General features: G+C 27.7%; 1 protein-coding gene across 2 annotated transcripts in view; it reads right to left on the minus strand.

Annotated features, from left to right (window-relative positions):
- Window positions 1–23,269: 23,269 nt before the first annotated feature.
- Window positions 23,270–25,898, minus strand: part of LOC129987880 (adenylate cyclase type 5-like) — a 34,992-nt gene continuing 32,363 nt past the window's right edge. For both annotated transcript variants that reach the window (XM_056095862.1, XM_056095861.1), the window contains exons 17-18: window positions 25,621–25,745; window positions 23,270–24,158 (exon numbers count right to left, since the gene is read on the minus strand). In XM_056095862.1, the coding sequence (XP_055951837.1) occupies window positions 24,009–24,158; window positions 25,621–25,745 (275 nt within the window). In that variant the 3' untranslated portion in view covers window positions 23,270–24,008. The remainder of the gene's footprint in view (window positions 24,159–25,620; window positions 25,746–25,898) is intronic.

Below are 25,898 nucleotides of genomic sequence, written 5' to 3' on the forward strand. Positions count from 1 at the left end.
AGTCACAAGACCGTATATATAAATTTTATTTATCTAAATCGTTACTTTTCTGAATAATTTTGTTCATATAGACAGGAAAATGACTGTCAAATATTCCCAAAATTAAAAATATTGCTCAAGTTCAGACGAAAAATCTGTATTCCAAATTTTATCTGCATAATTATTTGCATTTTTGAATTGTCGTATTCGCATATGTATGGACAGACAGACACTGAAATTTCTATTCAACAGATTTCTCTGAATTTCGATAGAAATCTACATGTTTGGTATTAAGAAAAATTTAAACCAGCAAACTCAATGCATTTTTGAGTTATCTTGATAGTAGATACCGACAGGCATAACTCCAAAAATATTTTTTTCGAACTCGAGGAGATCTGATATGAGGAGATTCATGAAAAATTCAAAAATTGAATTTTTTTGATAATGATAATACTTTCCCTTTATGTGTTTTGTGTAATTGAATTTTTTCTACAAGTTTGGTATTAAGAAAAATTTAAGCCAGCAAACTCAATGCATTTTTGAGTTATCTTGATAATAGATACCGACAGGCATAACTCCAAAAATATTTTTTTCGAACTCGAGGAGATCTGATATGAGGAGATTCATGAAAAATTCAAAAATTGAATTTTTTTGATAATGATAATACTTTCCCTTTATGTGTTTTGTGTAATTGAATTTTTTTATAATGATAATACTTTCGTAATTGAATTTTTTGATAATGATAATACTTTCCCTTTATGTGTTTCGTGTAATTGAATTTTTTGATAATGATAATACTTTCCCTTTATGTGTTTCGTGTAATTGAATTTTTTGATGATGATAATACTTTCCCTTTATGTGTTTCGTGTAATTGAATTTTTTGATAATGATAATACTTTTCCTTCATGTGTTTCGTGTAATTGAATTTTTTGATGATGATAATACTTTCGTAATTGAATTTTTTGATAATGATAATACTTTCCCTTTATGTGTTTCGTGTAATTGAATTTTTTGATAATGATAATACTTTCCCTTTATGTGTTTCGTGTAATTGAATTTTTTGATAATGATAATACTTTTCCTTCATGTGTTTCGTGTAATTGAATTTTTTGATGATGATAATACTTTCGTAATTGAATTTTTTGATAATGATAATACTTTCCCTTTATGTGTTTCGTGTAATTGAATTTTTTGATAATGATAGTACTTTCCCTTTATGTGTTTCGTGTAATTGAATTTTTTGATAATGATAATACTTTTCCTTCATGTGTTTCGTGTAATTGAATTTTTTGATGATGATAATACTTTCGTAATTGAATTTTTTGATAATGATAGTACTTTCCCTTTATGTGTTTCGTGTAATTGAATTTTTTGATAATGATAATACTTTCCCTTTATGTGTTTCGTGTAATTGAATTTTTTGATAATGATAATACTTTTCCTTCATGTGTTTCGTGTAATTGAATTTTTTGATGATGATAATACTTTCGCAATTGAATTTTTTGATAATGATAATACTTTCCCTTTATGTGTTTCGTGTAAGAGAAAGTCAAGATAGATACAGATAAACGGATGAAATTTGACATGCAGTCTTTCCATGAAAATTATAGATTTGACCATGCTTATTAAGCTTTATTTTGAAGTTTACATGATCTCTATAAATTGTGTAATGCATGATACAAAAATCGTTAAAAATGTTTCACAGAGCAGGCTGCTAAATTTGGTACAAAGATTTTTTTTTTTCAATATTTGAATTAAGTGGGTAGATAATTTAAAAGTAATAAAATTTTTAATAATTTTGAAATTTTAATACAATTACTGCCGAGGCTACTATAAAATAGAAATTACTTTTACATCACAATTCAAAACTATTAGCTTTCCAGCGATACTAATCTTACTCATTTTTTTTGAGCGATTTTAATAAAATATTCAAAATCTTTCTCTGTATATATATATAAAAAGTCAATTGAAGTGGCACAGAAATTCCTCTTATTACATATTATCGAATGGCAGCAGTCAAATATAAACAAATGAATGTTTTTATAGCTGCATTATGTTCAATGTTTCGCTAATTAGTGGAATTACAAAACATTATTCGAAATACATTGTACAGCGTTTGCCTATGTCACTAAAAACTCCATTCAGTCAGAAGAAGAAGATGTAGAAGAAATTAAGATGAGGGCGTCTAACAGAAAGCTTAATTGAGTGTGAAAATAAACTTAATTGAGTAACTGTCAAGATTTACTTGTGGAAACTGATGACCGTATTTTCCACAACAAATATCTAAAAAAATAGTTTTCTCATTATTTTAAAACTGAATTAATCTTGACAATTACCTCGTTTAACTTTTATTATTTTTAATAATTTTTTTAAAATTTAATTTAATTCGAAATCTATAACAAAGTTTTTAATGTTATAAATGCATCCATCAAAACATTCAATCATCGGGTGCTTTTACTACTGTTATAAGATTTTTAAAGGCCCTTGTTGGCCTAGTGGTGAAATCTCGGTTTCGGAACCGAGAGTTGCAGGTTAGAGCTCTGATTTCACCGAAGCGTGTCTGGTCCAAGATAAATCCGTCGGAGCCAAACGTCCTCCCGCTGGTATGGTGCGGAAGTGTGGAGAGGGAGTGCCCACTCAAATGTCATCCTTGTCATCTGACCGCGGTTCAAAATTACAAAGTACCTAACAAAACAACCCTAGTGTTGCTTTAAAACGGGTCGTTTATGTAACTGGCCTTATGTAACCTAAGGCCTTAACTCCGAGATTGGATTTTCACTTCCATTTTAATTTTATATACTTTTGCCCACTTATATACACTTTTTAATTTGTACTTGCAGGTATTTTTAGCAGAATGATTTAATAGAATTGAAGCATTTCAGATGTATGAAATAACAAGGAGAAAGTTTCAAAAAATGCATTCCATATAAACTGTTTAACAATCGAATAAGTCAGAAATCTGGGATAAGAAGCTGGTAGCTACAGGTAACTAGTTCAGTTTGTAATATAAATGCAATATATTTTTTTACCATTCTTTCGTTTTGTTAAATGTTTAATAATAATTATATCGCGAAATCGCTTCTTTAGTATAATTTGAAAAATAAGTACATTTACATTTTAAATATATTCCATGTTCAAGACTTGCTTGTGTATTCAAGTATCAAATTCAATGAAAACTTATAATAATAAAAAATCGATACACTTTAATTAATTTGGGAATTTGATTTAGAAATGAATATAATATAGTACTATAAGAAACACAGAAGATAAAATCAATAATGCGTTTTAAGAGGATAATGCTTTTATATTGGTATTCTTTAGATAAATGACTTGGAGTTAAAATCGTTATGTACGGAATGGCTTAAGTAATCAATACAAGCTAAGACAAAGCAGGCAAGCGAGTCAATAATGCTACAATGTTTCGGACCTTTTCATTTTTTAAATATCTTTTTCTTTATTTCCTTTTTTTCTCGATTTCTTCTTAATTTTAAATTTCTTTTTCTTTTTCTCTTGATTACTTTTTTTTTTTTTTTTTTTTTTTGAAATTCAAATTTCGGACTGCCTACGGCGGATAGTCTGTCTGTCTATTTGTATGCATTTAAAGGCGATAAATATGTGAACTTTGCACTAAAATTACAAATTTTGTTGAATTTTAAATCAAATCCGTCAACAGGTAAAATTCTGCCTATCAGTGTGAACGCAGTAACTCAAAAATGCAATGAATTACATAAATGAGATTTAATATGCAAAAATTAAAAATCTATGTCAAATTTTGGACTTTTCTTGCATTAAAAATCTATGTCCAAATAATTTGACTTTTTCTGACTAATAATTTTGAACTTTTCTTGTATTAAAATCTATATCAAAATGGAATTTAATTTGCAAAAATTAAAAATCTATGCCGAATTTTGGACTTTTTTAAAATTAAAAATCTATATCTAGATATTCAAAATGAAAAAAATATAGACTTTGTTTAAAATGTATGTTTCGACCTAAATACATCATTTCACTATAAGATAAACTAAACATATTGCATAAACTAAATCTATTGCGAAAGAAAACGAAGTAAGAGACGTAGGAGTATTGTTTCTGGCAGTTTATTAGGATGGCTTTAATTAAAAAATAGGTGTTTATAGCGAAATTAAAAAAAAACTCTGGAATAAATGCCGCATCAATTCGTATATGTACTATTATATCCTTTTTACTGACCAGCTGGCTGAAAAGGAATAATAGTTGCTTTTAAATAAATCCATGCATAATTTTATATTCAAGATTCTATAAACAAGTATTTTTATGCATCGGATTGTGGTAGAAATCAAAAACATTATTTTAATAGCTTTACATTAAAAATTGTGTAAAAAAAACTTTAGCAATACAATCAAGACTCAAAACATCATAGAGACACTGTAATCATAAGGTTTTTATAATCTATTTTAAATTGTATGGTACCATTTTCAATAATGCAATTTCATTTTCCGATTTCTCTTTCTTCTTTCTGCCTTAAATTTCAATGATGAAAGGAAATTGCGTGATTTAATATTTAATGAAACAATGAAAACGATTTGAATTTCATTGCAACAATGAAATCTATTGGTAAAAACTATGTTTAAAATATTTTTTTTTAAAAAAATTGTGATGACATTGTGCTGCAATTAAATTAGAATGCCTAAAAAATAATTTTTAAAAATTTTTTTTGAAATGATGTAAAATAAAGTTTTATGCATTAATAATTTCGAAAATTATCAGTGGAAGATTAACAAAATTCAATCCAATTTTTAGTATATAAAAAGGTCTCAGAGGTGCATATTCCTACACCTCAAAGAACGCCTGTTCCTAATTTGATAACTCTAGCTCAAATGGTCTCATCCATTCAGCACTAAAACACACAAACACTAATTAAAATTTCTAAAAAATCACTCCGAGGTGCACATTTCCAACCTATATATAGTAAATTTAGTTGTAGATCAAACGGCCTGGTTAATAGAGTACCAACACACTCACACACACACACACGCGCAAACACACACACACTTTCCAAAACTTGTTTTAGTTGTAAATGTAATCAACAAAAGTGAAACTAAAACTTTCGTAAATATCATTATTTATTAACTACATCGTTTATTTAGGAGATAAGTTGCTAAATCATGGATGTCTTGAATCCATGTCTTGTAGAATATAACATTTATGAATAAGATTTATTTTTAGATTTTTTTTTTCTGAGAAACGAGATATGATTCTCAATTCCCCCTCACAATTTTTCTTTTGGAGTAATTGGGAAGAGGTTTTCAATAAAATGATTTTAATAAAAAAATTATATTTTTCTTGTGTTTCGAATAATTGATTATATGAAAAATATTATATTAAATCTATGGATTTGGTAGCGTCAGGACAGACACACCAGTAATGTTTATTATTTTGTTTCAAATTAAAAACTGATATTTTAAAAGATGCGATCTGCATCATATTACTTTTTACATATGAAAGTAGATTATTAATAATGATTTTATGCTCTCTGACATCAAATAAGGAATAAAACAAGAAAACTAATTTCGAGTAAGGAAAACACATGATTCTGAAAGAGGAAGCTGAAGATGATGAATTCGACTCTTTGCAATAATAAACGATGGAGACAATATCGAGATAGTAATATATATGAACAGTATAGTGATGGAGATTGTAAGGACTGCATGCAGATGGAGACAGTTAACATGTCGAATCATCAACGGTTGATTTTTCAAGAAATAAGTATATTTTGATCGATTAATTTGAAGGTACAAAATGATGATGGAAGATGATGATGATGACTTCATTGATGAAGTCATCGGCAACTTCATTGATGAAGTTGCCGATGGTCAGCTGAATGAGATTAGCTTGAAGAACACCAATTTGACTATGTCAAAATTTATTTTAGGGGTCGATGATAGTTTACAATGGCCAATAGTTAGATTACCTGTACCAAAAGATCCTAAATAATAAGAATAAAATAAATAAAAATAAATTTATAGAATAATAAAATATTAATAGAAAATAAAGAATTAATAATAAAATAGTACAATTAGAATAATAAAGCTTAAATAGATTTTTTTTTCAAGTATCGTAACTGTCAGAAAAAGAAAAAAAAAGAATTGAATAAGAGATTGAACGTTACGTTCATTTAATTAAACACATAAAAAATAAGCAGCATTACTATCCTTATTCGAAATTTACTGGCATAATATTAAGATAGTATTCATCATATAAAGAAAGTTGCAATTTTACGCTTTTTGAAATTCTAGTAGAGAGTGTAACTGGCCGACTAAGCTGAATTAAACATAGTAAGACCCCTTAAGCAATGAAAATCTCCCCCCTTCTCTTTATAACTTCCAAAACCAGACGCCAATTTAATTTTCTTATAAGCAACTTTTAAATAGGGATTATTATGTCAAAGTGAAATAAAAGAAAATGCGGGTCAATTTCAATATTTCATCTGAAAAAATAAAATTAAAAATATTTAAAATAAAATTGGAGTTTTGTATGAGGTGTTAAGTTGTGGATGATGCAACTGACGGTTTAGTTTAGTTATATTAACGTCCCGTTGTAAAGCAACACTAGGGCTATTTTGGGACGGATCTCGTAATTTTGAACCGCGGTCAGATGTCGGGGACGACACCTGAGCTGGCACCCCCCTCTCCACACCGCACCACACTAGCGGGAATGCAACTGACGGAGAAAAAGATAAGAATAATGTTCTGAAATTTAACTCATTCTTAATTTCTATTTCGAACAAGGTCAAAAGCATTGCTCTTGTTAATTAAATTTATTGTTTCTTGAAATTTCCCTGAAAATTCTCTAAAAAGGTCAGCCTAAGTGGTTTCCCCAAAACTTTCTCGCATATTCTCTAATAAAGATGTCATATCTGATAATGCCTTGAATGGTATTGGCGTACAATAATTATGAAATAATACTCTCTGGCGTGACTTTTTCATTTTTACTGAATCTATCGATAATAGGAAGATTCTTGGCGAGTAATTAAGCCCTGGTATGAGGTAAATAACATCCAAAAATCGAATCTGCATTTTAGATGCGTTTTCCCCAAACGATTGCAGCCCAAACTTTACACAGAATTACAACTTTAATCACAAGATCAAATGCTAAATTTGATAGATCTGAGTCATAGCGTTTTTGAGTTTACATGTTTTTGGAAGTACAGACCGACAGATGGTCAACTCCTCATTGGATTTGGCTCAAAATTTGGCAGGTGTCTACATAACAAATGTTAAATATGTGTACCGAATTTTATCCATCTAGCGTTCTTCATTTAATAATTATCGTGTTAACTTATTTTCGAATAGACGGACAGACAGTCTTCCCCTAAACGGATTGCAATCCAAATTTGGTAGAAATCTACAAATTTGATATAAAGACCGTATATCACATTCCATCCATCTAGCTCAACTCATTTTTGAGTTAGCTTTGTCACATATAGACAGACAGACGGACATTTTCCAAAAATGTGTTTTCGAACTCAGTGTGATTCTAAAACGTAGATTCGCGTCAAAATCTCAAGTTCGAATTCTTTGAAGATTACTATACTTTCTCTTTACTATGTATACGAGAAATTTTTCTTAAAAAAGAAAAAATCTCAGAGTTTCAAAAGTTGTGGGGCTCTTAGACAGTTGCTTAATTTACCTATTCGACAATTTGGCTCGGAGAATATACAGAAGACTTGATGCAAAACTTAAATTATATTATTTCCAAAATGTATAAAGGGGAAAAACGTGAAAACAATTTTCACATTTTTTTATTTGATACATTAAGAAGTTCTGCATGACTTAACCCTTTAAAGGGCCATTTTTTTCTAGTCAAATTATGTTAAAATATTTTTAGCCTTGAAATTAGAATAAGAAAAGGGATTCATTTTAGCTTATTAGATAAATTTAATTTGATTAATTAATTCATTTGGTTAATTAATAATTAAGTAACAAATCAAGACATATCATTTTGTCTGAGATAAAGAACTGAAGCATCTAAGTTTCTATCTTTCTAAAAAAAATGTGTCAGAACTTATGCCAACCTACATAAATTCATACAAAGATTAATAATTTGGTGGAAAGCATACTTCCCACGGCCCTAGAAAGGGTTAAACGGCATTTGGAGGTGATGAGTAATTCTAGGAGGCAAAAGCAGCATCTGTCACTCTTTTAGTACATAAATTTATTCATTAATTTATCTAAATTTTGTTCATGTATTTGTCCATCAACAATTTAGTACATTTTTCCTTTTACATCTTTAAATTTTTAGAGAGAAACGGTATACAGCATTTTATATAGAGAAAAAACTTCCTCGGTGGATTGCTTTTTAATTCAACTTTCATTCTCATTGTTTCTTATGTTCAGGGACAATATGCTTTCATTTTTCTACCAAACAATTAAGAGAAAAAAGTACCATAGAAAAGAGAATTTCCAAAGTTTTTTTGAAATTGTGATTTAAATTATGAAATGCGGAAATTTTTTTGCAGTCCAAATTTCGATAATAAATAAGAAAAATGAAGGATAGATGATTCATAAAAATTAATTTAAAATACTTCACAAGAAAATTTTTTGCATTAATAAATATGAAAATAGTTTGTCTTCGCATGCATTTATTTTAATCTTACTGGTTGGAAATTACTTTTTTACAACTTATCTGGAAATGTGTAAATCGTAAAAAAAATTTTCAAAAACAAGTAAAAATGCTTATTTTGTTATTGAATTTTTAAATAAATTAATGATTATTTATGTACATTTTCATTAAAAAATTATTTACATCAAGTTAAAAATCAAATAATTTTTTTATTAATTAATTATTAAATTATTCAAAATTAATAAAAAAATCAAATTTTGAATTGTGCAGAAATGTATCATTATTCTGTGTAATATCACAAGCTATAGAAATTTATTCATTATAAAACAAGACCGGCAATTCACCAATACTCTTCTTATTTCTTTCAGAAAATACTAGTGAACAATTTGCTTACTCATTTTCTAATAAAGATAAGAAATGATAGTTTCTACTGTATTTCACTACTTAATTAAATTATTAATAAGGCATTTTTTTAAAAGGACAATATATAACATTTATTAGATAAAAAAAAATACTTGTAACGTAGCATACCCATCATAACTTGGTTTCTACAATGTTACTATTATTGTTATTATTTGGTTCCCAAACATCTGGATGCTAGTATTCCCCTATTTACATTCTCTCTATTAACAATAAATTGTTTGTTTGTTTCTTATGGCACTTGCCACTGACAAGCCCGCTGTTACGAAGACAGCGATTTAAGCCTGAGGGGGAACGTCTCTTATTTTTTATAGCAGCGCCAACTAGGGCCAAGGGTACGACTTTGCCACTCGCGCATCATTCATTCGCTTGCACAACCCCTTTTTACAGGAGGGCACATTCACACATCTCACAGATAGAACAACAGAAGAACAACCATGCCCAAACCGGGACTCGAACCCGGGACGCCCAGATCACGGGGAAGACGCGCTACCCCTATGCCAGGACGCCGGCATTAACAATAAATAAAAATACAAAGGGATTTCGCTAAACAAGAATAATTCATTCCCAAATCTTATCTGTAATACAAAACATTCGATAATCGAAACAATTTTTTTTCTGCAAGAATGAAAGTAAAATAGAACAACGCATTCCATTCCGAAAAGAAACCGATTAAAGTACTACTAAAAAATTGTAATCACCATTTTTTCTGTTTAAAAAACATCTCTGCAGTTAAATCATTGGAACTTGATTATTAATTTTCCATGAAAATGAAGAAAAAAAAAATCTCCTTACTTACTAAATTTACTATATATTGTGAATTTTTTTATTTTCAAGCTATCGCCAAAGAAGCCAACTACCTGTTGGCGAATTAAAGTAATTCTACATTTTTAATAGCATCATGATGTCATCAGACTTCATTATAGTCTGTGTATTTTCTATAGGCGGTTCAAGTTCACATTTTCTACTTCGTTATTGGTTGTCTGGTAATAGTAACGCGGTAGAAAATTTGATCTTGAACCGCCTACAGAAAATATACGGACTATAGTATAGTTCATCTGCATAATGACAGAAAACTAGTGTAAAGTTATTAAAATAACACGGATTAGACATCTGTTGCAATCTGATAGGAATGACGAATATTTTACGAGCGATTATTACGTAACCAATATCAAAAAGTCACAAATACCAGTGATCAATACTTTTCAAAGAGGGGTGTGATTCAAATCCTTGATACGATCTCACTGGTGATATTTCGATTACAGGTCTTGGATCACGATATTAGGTAACAATCGATACGATCTGTGAATGGGCTGAAAAGTGAATGAACCGGTTATTCTTGGAATTATCATATCATTGATTTTCATATTACTGAAATTTATCGGAGCGGTGACTTCACTGGAAAGTGGGAAGTCACCACTCCACTTCATGAGAGTGACTCTGACTCTCCGATATTCGCATTTGACGATGCACTATTCCTTAAAGATCATTTTTAATTCCTTGTGACATGACTGCATATATTAGGTTTACTGCTGGCGACATCTATTGGTAGAATATAGAACTAAAATAAACATTTTAAAGAAATGACATATTTTTAATTCAAAATTTTTAGAAAATGGTTTATTCCAATAAAGAAATTAAATAAATAGTTTTGAAAAAAAAATCAAATTTAAGAAGTAAGCTGAAATAGATAAATTAATTCAATCACACGTTACTTAAATTAGTAAATTAAGTATTAATTACAATTAATACATTTTATATTTAATACTAATTTATAATTATTGAAATAACAGATATTTAGAACAAATATTTAAAAATAACAATAGCAATATTATTTGTTATTCAAAAAATCGTGGATTATGCATCTTTACAATCTGATACTTAAAAATATTTTCTTGGGTGAATTATGAATCTAAATAAGCATATTTTTCGAGTTTGGGTTCGAAAACCCTCCAAGTTTTTGCGCATGAGTCAGGATGCGTTTATTTAGTCAAAATAAGAGAGGGGGGGGGGAAGATGAAAGGAGGAGATGTTAGCCATATGGCGAATTCAGATTGTCGAGGAACTGGAGGAGTAAAAATTACTCATCTTTCTGCTTGCACCCCCTTACCGAAATACAATCGTCGAAAAGAGCTAGTCTCGCGATCTTAAAATCCGTAATAAGGGATTTAACTCAAAGTAAACTCAACCAATATTCCAGGCGAATCAAATGGTCGTTAGAAGTGATTAATCTTATATAAAGCTTATGGTGACAAAATGATATTTCCGGATGATATAATTTCTTCAAAAAGATAAAATCCAAATATAAACACGGATATGAAGTCATTTGACACAATCACTTTACAATCATACAATAGAATTGGTTGATGAATGTATAGATTCATTTCCAACAAAATGCCAGAATTATGAGATCTTACAATGCTTATGAATGTAATAAATAAAGATAAAACTGAGTTTCGCTTTTAATTCATCAGGATAGAAGTATCAATTGTTGTTAGCAATCCAAACTGTGAACAATATAACAAATACTTTGTCCATCTGAAACATTTTTCGAGCATTGGAAATTAACTGGGATTAAACCGCAGACTCCAATACATTGTCAAAAATGGAATGTTCAATGCTCATGATTTCTTATTTTCATTATTGCTACGATGTCTAATTTTTGTTGCGTGGCTATTTGCGTTCAAATTTCATTCTGATTTCGCCCTGATATAACAACAAATTTTCCAATCTTCGAATCATCCGATCATTTATTAAAGGAAATTTCTAAAATTGTTGATGTATTGAAATATCTTAAACAGAACCATTATTGTTTTATTGACTATACATGAACAGTATTTCTTCAACAGTTCCACAAGAAATCAGTTGTAAAATGCATTAGTTATTTTCTAAATGAATAGAAAGTTAACTTACCTTCAAATTCAAAATGAGTTTATCACTCTTTTTAATATCATAAACGAAGAATTTCTTGAAAATATTTTGAAGCGGTGAACACCTGAGAAAAGACAACAAAGGCCGCCATTTTGCACTTCCCGAAGCAGTTATAGTTACCAGACATCAAAAAAACTTAAAGGCCAACACAAAATCACGAAAGTTGGATTACTGATTGCGACCTTGAACTAAAAGTACTTTAAATGAGAGGTTATTCAACATACTGAGAAGGAGTTTTCGCCAAAATGAAACTTTTTGCTCAACAATAAGATTAATTTCATTGACGCTGCTGCACTCATGGCAAAAGGTGTCACCATGTTAAAAAAAAAAAAAAGTTAAAACGTCCTGGTGTTATTATCATTTTAGCGATAGGTCTAACAAAAAAAGACATCATTTCGAATTTTTGACCATGGTGTCATAGTATCAATGCTTTCGATGTCTCCAAAGGGGCTGAAATACTTCTTATATAGGAAGTATTTAAACTATTTGCTAATAATAGTGAAATATTTTTAAGTAATATCTCCCGGACCTTTTATTAGCAATTAGTTGGATAAACAAATCTTTTCACTGTCGAAAATAAAGTAACTATTTATAATAGATTTAATTCAAACTGCCAAATCGGATTTGCATTTGATACTTTTTATCCGTTAACATCATGCCAATTTGTTCCGGGTTCAAATGCACCTGCTTTGTGCAGATCCGATCTCGCTGTTATTGAATCGGTGATAATAGATTTGGACAGCTCTGCTCTAATTAAAAAAAAAAAAAAAATGTAGCCAAGATCTGTTTGTTAACAGATAATAGTGCATTGCTTTGTTATTAGTTGTTAATAAAATATTGCAGCACGAATTATTTAATATTGTTATATGTTATGATTTTTGATTATTTTTATTATTATTAACCTTTTGCACTCGGATGGTGCCTCTGTCACCATTCAAAACGGTGCGTCATTTTGACGTTTTATTTATTTATTTTTCAATTTTGATTGTTAAAAGCGCCTACAGAATGCTAAAAAGTAGATTAATTTTTCAGGGAAATTCAACATAAAACAATTATATATATATTTATTTTTCAGGAACAATAAACAAATCCTTGTATTAGTTGAATAATTATGCATCGGATTACTTTTTCGAGTATAAAGGGTTAAACTACCGGAAGAAAATCAATGATATAGTTGAAAAACAGCCTTTAGGTAGGTATAAAGAGAAAAAAAAAATTAAGAAATAAAGAGGAAATTATTGGAAATCAACAATAAAGTTTATGGTTAAAGAACATCCTTTCGGCTTAAAAAAAGAAAAATGCGAGAAAAAAAAATTCAGTAAAAAAGAAGGTAGTTTTTAAACAAATCTGCTCTCTCCCGTAATATAATTGGATGCATAGATATTGGTAGAAAATTTGGAAGACACATAGTACAATGAACAGAACGCACAAGGCATCTAAAATAGTAGGAATTATATAAATTCCAAAATTTGAAGTAAAAAATATTTTTCTGATGAAGCCATTAAGAACAAACTGCACAAAATATTTGATTGAATTTTTCGGTGAATCAACAGGTCGATCTCTAAAAATGGCTAGTTTTTTATATTTATAGAGATTCAATTGATGATTGTTTTCACTTATCATGGCTTGTTTATATAAAAAAAAAAAGATTTATTGAATTACAAATAAATCAAAATATATAGATGAAACGGCACTTTCGCGATCAGTAAGGCATAAAAATAATCAGTAAATAAGATATTAAAATTTCCAAATTTTACTATCTCGAATAACGAATTTTCTTCGTGATACATCTAGAAATATAAGTAAATTCTGCGTTCTTTTGGTTTAGAAAAAATACTAAATGCATGAAATTTTTGACTCTGCTTAGTTAGTTAATAATATAGATATTTTAAAAACTAACAGAAAGCTTTTTTCCCCCACTTAGCTTTCTAGAAAATATCATATTTCAAATTTATTTAACTGTTTAAAAACACATGCTAAAAATTATACTTTTGTCAGTTTTGTTTTTAGTAAAAGTTAACTTAATCTTTTAATTTCAGGTTAAACGTGAGGGTAACGCTGATGAAAGCAAATTTTTTCATGTACACATAATATGTTCGTACAGATCAGAATGATTTTTATTTTTTATGAAATAAATTGTCGGAAAATACGCATATATATATTAAAAAACTGATTAAAAATAGAAACTGAACCTGCATGTTAAAAAATTGGTATCGATGGAAAGTTAACTTTTTGAATTTTAGAAAGATATAAGAATTATTTTTGTGCTTGTATTTTCGGAAATTGTTGCGGAAAAACGTCAATATTTATTTAATTTTAAATTAATTAAAATTCCTAAAGAATCTCTGCAAAGTGTACATTTTCAATATCTAAAATACACAAGATTCAAATTTGATAGCATAGGACAAACGACCTGGCCTGCCCCGATCCTTAAATGGGGATTTTGGAGATTTTTACGTACACCATTCGACGCCAAAAATATATTTGGTTTACAGTTGGTATACAGTTTATTTTCATCTATATATATCAGTCATAATTATGTGAAGCAGAAAGTTTCTTTACAACAAATGAACAAATTTGGAATTCGCCTGTAAATTGAAAGCAAAGAATTGTCATATTTGAAGTATTATATTTTTGGTTTGATTTTTATATTATAATGAAATACCGTACATAAACACGTAATTTAGAGGTTATAATAACGATCTATTACTTAGTCTTTTTTTTTATTGAAATGGTTTTATTGATCATTTTATTACGATACTCACTTAGAATTTTCTCAAAAAAAAAAAAAATATTTTCAAAACAAAGCATAATTTGAATATAATTATACTGTTACACAGCTTTTCGTGCATTTATATAACTTCACTCGTCATTTTTTTTAAAATTTGGCAGTTAATGGGTTAAAGCAACAATACACATTTTAAAAATAAGATCATTGATATGATCCACATTCGTATAATTCACAACACAGTGAAGTACTTTTTTTAAGATAGGTCTTTCAGTTTCATCTAAATTTTCATATTCCGTAATTTTACTACCAATTCCACATGCTAAATTTAATCCATCTAGATTGTTGTGTTTTGGAGTCATCGTATTTATATATACACGGTTAGAAAGACAAATATTCCGTTATTCCAAATATCTTTTCAATGTCAGAGAAATCTGAAGTTTCAAAATGTAATAAAATATATCGTAATTAAATAAAAATAATTTATAATTAATATATATTTTTTTAAATATACGAATCTGATATTTTTTCTAAATATATTTTGTACGTGAGAAAAAGAAACAATTTCATTTTATATTTCAGAATTAAATGAATAAAACACTTTAACAAATCATGCACAACAAAAAGTTTATTATAGACAACATGGATAATAAATATGCAATCATATGTATATATTATGTGTGTATATATATATTATATCTCTGGGATTTTTTTATATAATGGAAATTGTCACAGACCATTTTATACATTACATGTTTTGGATAAATTTTTTTATCACAAGGATTCACAGTGCAATGTTCACAAACTGTGACCACAGTATAACATGCACACATAGAAACTTCACATGTGAGGCTTTAGCCGTGTATGATACAGTATAGTTTTGATAAACGTTACCAGCAAGATAAACAATCGCTGTTCCTCAATTGGAATACCTTAGAAGTGGAATCTTCGTTTGCACGAGGAAAATGATCATATATATACACCTATTTCACGACAAGAACTATCAATTATATTGTATATATTCCAAGGTAATTAACCCATTAGTTTAAGACCCTGAGCAGAAATTTCGTAACATCATTTTAGATCTGAAGATCATTAGATCTTCGTCAGTTAGATATGAAAATAATTCGAAATGTAAAAATCATAGCTTATAATAGGATTTTTGCTTTCTTTTTGAATACACAACAATAATGATATAATTGATTTAATTTAGGGTTAGAATCAAAAATACAATAGTATTGTTATGACAAGTTCGGTAAGTATGGAATTTTCCAGCAATAACTCGTTACATTTGGTGTTAGATTTAACCATAACGATTGGTGAAAAAGTCGCCAATTTGGCGACGACTCAGTACTGTGTTCTCATTTTACTTGAAAACCTTCGCAGTTTTTAAATTTTTGATAAGTGAATCTTGTTTTCAATATCATACAATGAATTTTATCTTTGAGCTATTTTAAATCTAGTGAAGGTCGCACGAAACTTTACTCAAATTACTTATCTTTCAAAAATGTGTTCAGATAATTTAAACGAATCGTTTCATTTATATTGATTATTCAAATTTTATTTATATCATAATATATTTGCACTTAATTAATTCTGCAACGTAATCTATACATGAACTTTCCACCTATGTGTTTAAAAAGAAATTCATTGAGGTAGTGAAATAATGATTTATTACAAGACTAGATACAAATTATAAAGATAACTGGAATTTTCCCGCAGGTTCAACAGCCAGCCGAACATGCGTCAAAGGAGATTAGTGCCATAACTTTACAATGCAAGAATCGCGATTTCTCGCCAACGTCATGGCACAAGATTGTTGTACCTGCTGACACGCTTGTACACATTTGGCATTTATAGCGCTAACAGAAAAAAAAAAAAAAAAAAAATGACATATCGCGCCAAACTGTATGTTTGGCGACAATTGCAATCAACCCAATGGAAAAATACAAAGATATTTATCTCGTGATAGTGCAAAAACGAACATTGATTCCACTTCCTTCACAAACAGATTTTAAATTACTAAATCTACAAATGCAAGCAGCCAGTAGAAAACTAAAGTAGCCAAGAAAAAGTAATACCAAATTTCTATAAGCACCAAAACGCAACTGTACAAAAATATATTGAACTTGTTTTATCTTAAATATTTTATGGAAAATCTGCCAGCACAAAATAATGTACTGAATGACCAAAAGAGCACCGGAAATTTAATTTCTTCCTCTTTTTTTTAGATATTCTTGAACACACTGATACTCAAACTCTTAAGCATTAAATATTTTAATTATTATGATTGAATATTTTTTTACAGAGAAAAAAAAATACTTTTTAGAACAAGGCTTCTTAAACTTTTCCGAATTTTTGTCACCATTAGAACAGCCAAAATATTTCATGACATTTAATAAGAAAAATCACCTCTTAAAAAAACAACTTTTTTTCCCACCCTTTTATTTGGGAGAAAAATATTTCTTGATGCCATTTACAAAGGAATCTTTCGAAACGGAAATAATGGGGAAAATATTGCATTACTCCATTCACAAATAAAACCTTTTATCATTTTGAAAAAAATATTCCATTTATGAATAAAACTTATTTTTGTTGTTTACATCATTTTAGGAGGGCGGGGAGGGGGTGATATTACATGATTTCATTAACGAATTTTTTTTATTATACCAAATGTATAAAAGAGAAGGGAAAGAAAACATTAATTAATAAAACTAAAAAGAAATTAAGCATGCTCTTTTAAAAACTTCGAATGCGATATTTTAAATAAAAACGGTATTTAAAATTAGTTTGCCTAACATTGAGGAATCTAGCAAAAATAAGCATTGTAAATAACAAGGATTCCTAAATTCATATTTGACGCCCTATTACTAACCACAAATTAAGAAACCCTACATATAAAAATTTAAGTCTCTCACACCATCCCTACTCCCAAAATAATCTGAATTGAAAAGAATCCATTTCAAATTTATCAAAAAAATATAATGGCTCAGAGTACTGCTTTAATCATTGTCTGCTAAATAAAAATTAAATTCCAAATCCAAAAATAGAAAGGTACAAGCAATGTAATTCTATTAAATATATCCTTCTCTCATAAATAATTTTTATATTACTTCAATAGCAAATTTGGTCAACAAAAAAAAAAATAGAACCTGAAGTTATACCATCAAGCGTTCATCTAAATTTTAATTAATTTTAATCGTTTCCTCAAAATACAAATCCAAGTTATTATTCCAAATTGTGAAGGTACTTGGAACCATTTTGTCACACCACAAAACTTCAATACATAATAAGTATTGGTCATATGGATTGTATATAATATGTATTGGTCATGTGGATTATATATAATAAGCATTGGTCATATGAATGACAAAAGAAAATGGAAATGGATTAATGTGATAATCCATTTCACTACAATGAAAAACTTCTCCATATGCAATATATTCATTATAATATGCAAAAAAGGCAGTAAGACAGAATTTCGAACACAGCATAATGAAATGAAGATGCAGTAAGTAGTTTCAGAAGATTTAGAAAACCACCTGCAGAACATGCAAGTGGCTATCAAATAGATACCAGTATCTGTGAATATGTCTCATAGTACCTGCATGAACATTCCCTGTGTGTTCATAGCAAGTCACATTTTATTATTATTATATATCCAAACAAAAATTTAAACTTTCTTTTTTAAAGCATTCAAATTTTGTGCTCATATTACTTACAAGAAAACTATAACAATTTGTAACTGGTGCAACTGTTTTAAGTAACCCAGTCTAATCCTAACTAAAAATTAGTCCTCTTAACTAAAAATTAGCCCAACAAATCTGTAATCTGATATAATCTACATTTTCCAGTATCTCAAAGAAATTATCTTCTAACCATGCAAGTACAAATAATTTTTTAAATAAGTTATGTAAGAATAACTGACATTTTTTTCTGAAAAACGTTGATAATAATGCTAATATATAGTTTCTTAAAACTTTTAGCCCTCTACTCTTTTTCTGAGTAAGCTAAGAGCCACGATACCAATTCAAATAGAAAATATAATTCAATTTATCATTTGCAATATACAAACCAAATCCTGAAGTTGAGTAATTAATTAATGATATAAAAATAAAATTTTAATTTAATATAATCATTTGGAAAACTTATATATACAATAAATACAGATGTATTTGATTATGTTTATAAAGCAAATAGCATTCATAATTTTGCAGTTCCAGTTAGGGAGGGGATACAATTTTCAGAAGCCTTGGTCTAAGAGATACAAATTTAATTTATAAATGCAGCATAAGATATGAATTCTTGTAGCATGCATTTTACAAATGCCAATATTTTTATTTAAAACAAAACAAAACAAAAAAAGACCTGAGAAAGCAAACTAGTTTAATGAAAATAAAATTCTCACAGCTGAAACAGTTCAGAATTCATCAGGAATGTCTACTTATTAATGGATACAAACATTATGTACAACAACTGAAAATTCATTGCATTAATATACAGATCTTTATATACACTGACCAAAAAATTATGATCGAGATCCTCTTTTAAAATTAACCAGCAAAAGTTCTGCCATTAAAAATGGTAAGACTTAAGATCAATATACAGTTTATCCTCAAGCATGCCAAAATCATACTAATCATCTAAAAAAAACTCATCAGAAGTTCACTATTTTGGAAATGGAAACAAAGGATATTAGAGTTGCCATAAAAATTTCACACTTACATTTTGCAAGAAATTGCCCCAAAATAATTCAACTTTGTCGACTGCACATTAATCTTAAGTCTAGCTCTGAAAATAAAGCTTAAATTTTAAAAAAAATCCATCATTTATATAAAAAAAATTTGGAATTTAGTTCTGCAATCATTTTTTTACACATTGGCTTTAATCTCGAGGAAAATAATGCATGAACAGCATGAAATATTTGAAAGCCTATGGGAATGATGCTTAAATATTTATATATATCAAAAAATTCCACTAAGTAAAATATTAAAAAAGCAAAAATGGAAAAATATATAAACTAAATTCAAACAGACTCGGAGATCACTATGTACAGCAATTGAAGTAAACAGTTGGCGCTCCGTGTGATACAATGTGTTTCATGACTGCTATAAATTTTAACACATTAGTGGCTGAAGACAAACACTGAGGATATAACCAGTGCCATGAACTGCATATACATACTCTAAGTGTAACACAAACATTTACAAGACTAGCTGAAAAAAAATCAATATGATAACTTCTGAATAAAATTTAAATACATTCAATTTTCACTGAAAACTGAATATGTTTATGTATAAAAATCTTCAAACCCAAATCATGAAAATGTATTACAGTCGTACATTTATCACTGATTTGGATACACAGATAACAACAACATTCGAATTATTGAGGTAATTCTTAATATTTTAGTAAATAAATAAATCTAATTTGAATTATATTTAAAAATTTCCTCCAAAAATACATTTTTTTCAATGCTTAATTCATAAGCATTTCTAATATTTAAACTGAAGATTCCAGTTAATTTTGTTACAATTTTTGAATACTGAAACAAAATTGAATGTTACAAATAACTGGAAGATTTAAACAGCTAAAAACAGTCAACATCTCATTATCAAGCAAATAGCAGACATTACTTTAACATTTATGGAAATGTATAAAAAGAAATTACGTCAAATTACTATACATTTTATGATGGAAGCAACATTTTATCGCTAATACCTAGGAACAAGAATATTTTCTAATTTATAACAAATAGAATCAATCATTTCTATGAATAATATACATCAGATATTCAATAACATGCAATATCACAGTGATAAAACAGGATTTTAAAGACTAAATAGTAAACACGTTTTTGAGATAGCTTTCATATATGTTAATTTACAATCATGCTTTTCAAGTTTATACCTCAAATACAGTCACACTGTGTGACATGGATTTATCACACAGTAAAATTGCAAAAGCTCGATTGCAGATATAAAGCTCTGTTTTTATAAGCCTCATAGTGTAGATAATTATTATAACAGCAAATATAATTTTATAACAGAAAGCAGTAAAAATATATCTGAATAAATTATTAATGTATGTTAATATTAAAATAAATTAATAATTTAGAATTATTTTAAATAAATAAATATATTTTAATTTTTCTGGATTTTTGAACTATTTTCAAATGACATTATGACTAGATTAAAATTTATAAATTATTATAGTATTTTTATAATATGCTTATTATAGCATTTAATAAATCCAGAATTTATGAGATCAAAGGATAATGTAATATATTACTGAATGCGATTCGATGAAAAAGGCATAATTTAACAAATTATTTCATAAAAAATAAATGAATAAAAAACTTTTTCCAAATTCAGATACTAAGATTAAATATAATAAATAGTAAAAAAATTAAACAACAAAATAAAAAAATATGTATTTATTTAAAAGCAAATGCTTTGGTAAAAAAAAAAAAAAAAATTACATTTTTAACCTAAATATACAAAGCAAGTATAAATTAAAAAAAAAAAAAAATTAAACCATATCTATTTCCTCAGTGCCCTAAAATATTATTTATTTAGAAATAATGTTTTAAAGCAACGCAAATTAGTAAATTAATTTATAAAATAATGCAACATGAAAACTATCATTGATTTACTTACATTTATATCAATCATATTTAGCATAAATAATATATCAAATACTTAAACTTAGAACTTACAGTCATACCTTAGTATAAGGAGGAAAAAATCACACAAAAAAAAAACAAAAAAACTTAATACAGTTTCATAAATAATTACTCTAAAACAAAAATTTTCATTCTTAATTAAAAAAAAAATTGCAATCAATAATTGTTTAATAAATCAATTTGTAATTAAATCAATATGATAAATTTATATACAAAGATTAACCTACATGTTCCTTACAGAACTCGTGACAAAATTTTAATATTAATGGAAATTTTCATTCTTAATAAACAGCTTTTTTTATTATTATTTTTACCATGAGTCTGGACTGGACATGGACACCTCCAAACAGTTGAACTTCCACAATAATTTCACCTTTACTGTAAAAATTGATCCACATCGTCTTTGGGAACAAGTCAATATCAAGCAATCATTATGTACATCACAAATAATTTTTTTTAGAAAAACAAAGTTATCGAATTTAGTACAAGGATACAAAATTTCCAGCCGAAACTATTTTGTCATCAAAATTATTATCACCCTATAATTGGGATGTGATATGAAATTACATTTAAGGGAATTAGGTTAAGCCTTGTTTCAGGCAGCAGAAAGTTTAATTACTATTTTAAATAAAAATAATCCTGACGAAATAAATTAATAAGTTAGTAATGATTAATTAAAATTTTCTTATCAATCTTTTCAGTATGCTTCTCACGTCAATTTTTAATATTGACTTGAAAAGTATTTTATATTTTCTGAATTATTACGAAAATATTATTGCCATCAAAATAATAATTGAAATTATAAATAATTACTATGTTATATATGATGTCAATAAATATTATGCTACTAATTATTTATCTTTCATCTTTTCAAATTATCTCCAAAATCAATAAGAAACACATCTGCAATCCTTTTTCCCAACACGAGCAGTTTTTTTTAATTGAAATAATAACACATCATAAAAGTTAAATTGAAAAAGTATTCAAATGATTAGCAATTTTTCATTTTACTAAAAGATTAACAAAAGAAACAACATTTTAATTAAATTAAACTGCTTTTTTGGAGACAACAAAATGCATAATTCAAAATAATTATAATGATACAAACTCTCAATCTACTGCTTACTGCTGCACGAAATGACTAAAGTATACAATTTTCTAGTTTAAGCAATCCATGAAACTGAATTTCAAAAATTATAAAATAACTTGGAAGAGTTTCCCAGCATATTATACAGGCTGTGAAAACATAAAAAAATTAGACTTTCCAGTGGAAAAAGCCAAGTGTGAATAGACTAGACATCAGAAACATAGGAACATTAGACAAAATATATAAATCTCTTAAATTATAAACAAATAATTACAGGTACAAATATTTTTTTTGGAAACAATATCATATTTGAATAAGAAACTAATACATTTCATCCACTGAATAATAAAATTTTAGAAAATAAATGTAACATATAAAAAAAATCTTCAGTTAATATTAAAAAAACTATTAATAAACACATAATGATTCAGTGACCAATATCAATAACACGTGCTATTGAAATGTTGTACACTTTTTAGTTGAATAACTGTCATTAAAATTTCTTTGAAAATGGAAACTAGGCATGTGTAAACAATTTACATGAAATTAATAAGATCATACAATAAGATAATTAGTATCTTGCAATTACATTATGCAATTAAAAAAATAAGTAAAAATATAATCATAATGTTTCACAAGGATGTCAATCTTATATTTCTGCATTTTAAATACATATTTCAAATAATTCATTAACTTTTTAATTCTTACCTTGAAGTAGAAATGTTTTTTAATACAATTAATGATTTAAGTTGAGAATTATTTTTTAATTTTTGCTAGGCTCATTTATATACAGAACTACATAACTGCTATTAAAAAAAACAATATAGGGTTAGTAACCTTGGCAGAAAAAGTTTTGAAACTCGAATGAAACAAAAAGGAAAAAGAAATACAGGTAAAATTAAAAATCTGAGAACATTTAATAGAAATAAATAAATAAATGATTTTTGAATGGCATGAAAATTCTGATACATAAAAAATGATTTAGAATAAATGGAAAAAAAAAAGACCAAAACAAGATTCAGTACTTTTCCCTTAGCATGGCAGCAGTGGAATTATATGCCAAACTTTTCTGTTAGAAAAAGTTACCAAAAAAATAACAGACAAATGAGCCAAAAAATATGCCAATATGACATACTGATTCTATGACTGACATGCAAGTGTATATTTTGGCAACTAACACATTGACAGAAAAGTGATATTTTGCACCAAAAATTTAAGTTTGGTATTGACTGCTGTTGGACCAATAGAAAATTACCCAAGATTCTTCTCAATAAATCATAATTCAATGAAGACAAATGATATACAGTACATAAAAACATTACAGTTAATTTTTGATTAAAATGTGTCTGCTGCAGAGTTTATGTCTAAAATACTGATATTCAAAATTAAATGCATGCACTGACAGTTTCACATAACGAGGATGATTAACTAGTATGCCAGCCACTGGAGTATAACAGATGTAAATATCATTTACAGAATCAATGAGCAATTCACAGTGTGATAAATACATGATTGTGAGTTTCAGATTTAATGTTTCCACATGCCTAGGGAAGACTGCAGGGTAAAAAGTCTGCTCGTTAAACTGTTGAAGTTTTCGGACACTGGCTATCTTTATAATCAGTGAGAAAATAAGTCAACATTTCACCTTTTCCTTTAACTTTGATATAACCACGACATTCAAGAGGGTAGCCATGCTCTTTTAGTATCAAATATACATCATGGGTAACCTAAAAGAAATATTAATAAATTTTATTTATTTCATGTTCATAAAGTTTATAACACAAATAAAATGCAGTTACATTGTCATGTTTTCTTTAATATAACTCATTTGACATCCTCATGTTTGAATCCTCATTAATCTTTTTCCAGATGATCACTATAAAGTAACTTTGTGGAATGCCTTTGAATTGAAATAAAAATATAATGAAAATCCTTTAATCTTGATTAATATAAAAACATGGCAATAATTTAAATATATATAATAAGAAATGTATCTCAAGCAGCTTTCTGACTAAAGGATTGTAATTCCCCCCCCCTCTTCTTTTTGATGGTCTCATGCTTCTAACTATTCAAATAACTCTTTGTCACCCAAAGTGCTGTTCCAGCTACCTTTTGATGATTATTTCCACCAATGTTTTATCATGGCAGCTCTTTTATCTCTCTGTAAAAGGTCGAACCATCTTCTTTATGACTTTGGCTATCTAAATATTTATGTGTTGTCTTAATTTTGATGCAGGTCTGTCATATATCCTTAAGCTGTCATATATTATATACAAAAGCGGATTTGTGTGAAACTAAATGAAGGGGGAAAGTTCATAATAAACTGTTATTATCAATCATAAATAAAAATTATTAGAAGAATCTTAGTAAAAATTTGAAAATTTCATATATTTTACAACGTAAGAGGGATGGAGGCAGTTAAAAAGTTTTAATTTGAAAGAAACTTTTTGATTCCTAAATTATTTTTTTTCAATAAGCAGAAAAATATCTAATAACTTCTCATAACACCAATTCTTTTTTTAAAAAAATCAGGAAATAATAATTTTTTTTCATAAAAGAAGAATAAATAAAATATTTATAATTTAATACTTTGACTTGAATTATCTGATTGTCTATGAAACATATATACGTTTTATTAAAAGTTACATAAAAATAAAATTTCAAAATACTGATAATTTTAGATTTAGCATCTTAATTTTAAACTAATGCCAGATGATAAGAACAATACTAGTTCAAAATTTCCACAATACAACAACAAGAGGACATTTGACCTCAAAACTTTTCCTGTGTACTTTAGTGATATTAGTATTCATACCTACAAAATGTCTCTTAAGCAAAGAATAACTTAGATCATCAAATATTATTAGTTTGGCAAATAGACAGAAATAAACAATCTAAAATATACTCCAAACAAAAATCTACACAAATCAAATGATGTTACCCAAGAAATTTCAACTAATTAGATTAAATTAAATAGCTTTTGAATAGTAAAAATATTTATTAGAAAATAGAGAGAAAATATAACTAGTCTATCGTATAAAATTATGAATTTTATTGATCCATTTGATTTTGAAAATAACTCCAGGAATAATTCATTCTACATAATCTTTTAAAAGTGAATTCAATTTGTACAGCTTTAGCTCATTGGGAAATTTATTTTATGGGAAAATTATCATGAGTACACTTTACCTGAATTTTAGACAGCTCACCAGTGCTATCCATTCTACTGGCAACATTAACAGCATTGCCCCAAATATCATACTGAGGTTTCTTGGCTCCTATAACACCAGCGACAACTGGCCCAACATTCAAACCTACAAATCAGTTATTTTTTAACACATTATATGATGCCATTCAGTTAAATAAATAAAAAAAATGTAAAGATTAAAAGAGTGACAGTAAATTTAAATTTTTATTAAATAACAAAAGCAGGATTGGATTATGCCTCTACGAGCCATTTGGTTGTG

This window comes from Argiope bruennichi, chromosome 10 (genome assembly GCF_947563725.1).
Source record: "Argiope bruennichi chromosome 10, qqArgBrue1.1, whole genome shotgun sequence".
NCBI classification, from domain to species: domain Eukaryota; kingdom Metazoa; phylum Arthropoda; class Arachnida; order Araneae; family Araneidae; genus Argiope; species Argiope bruennichi.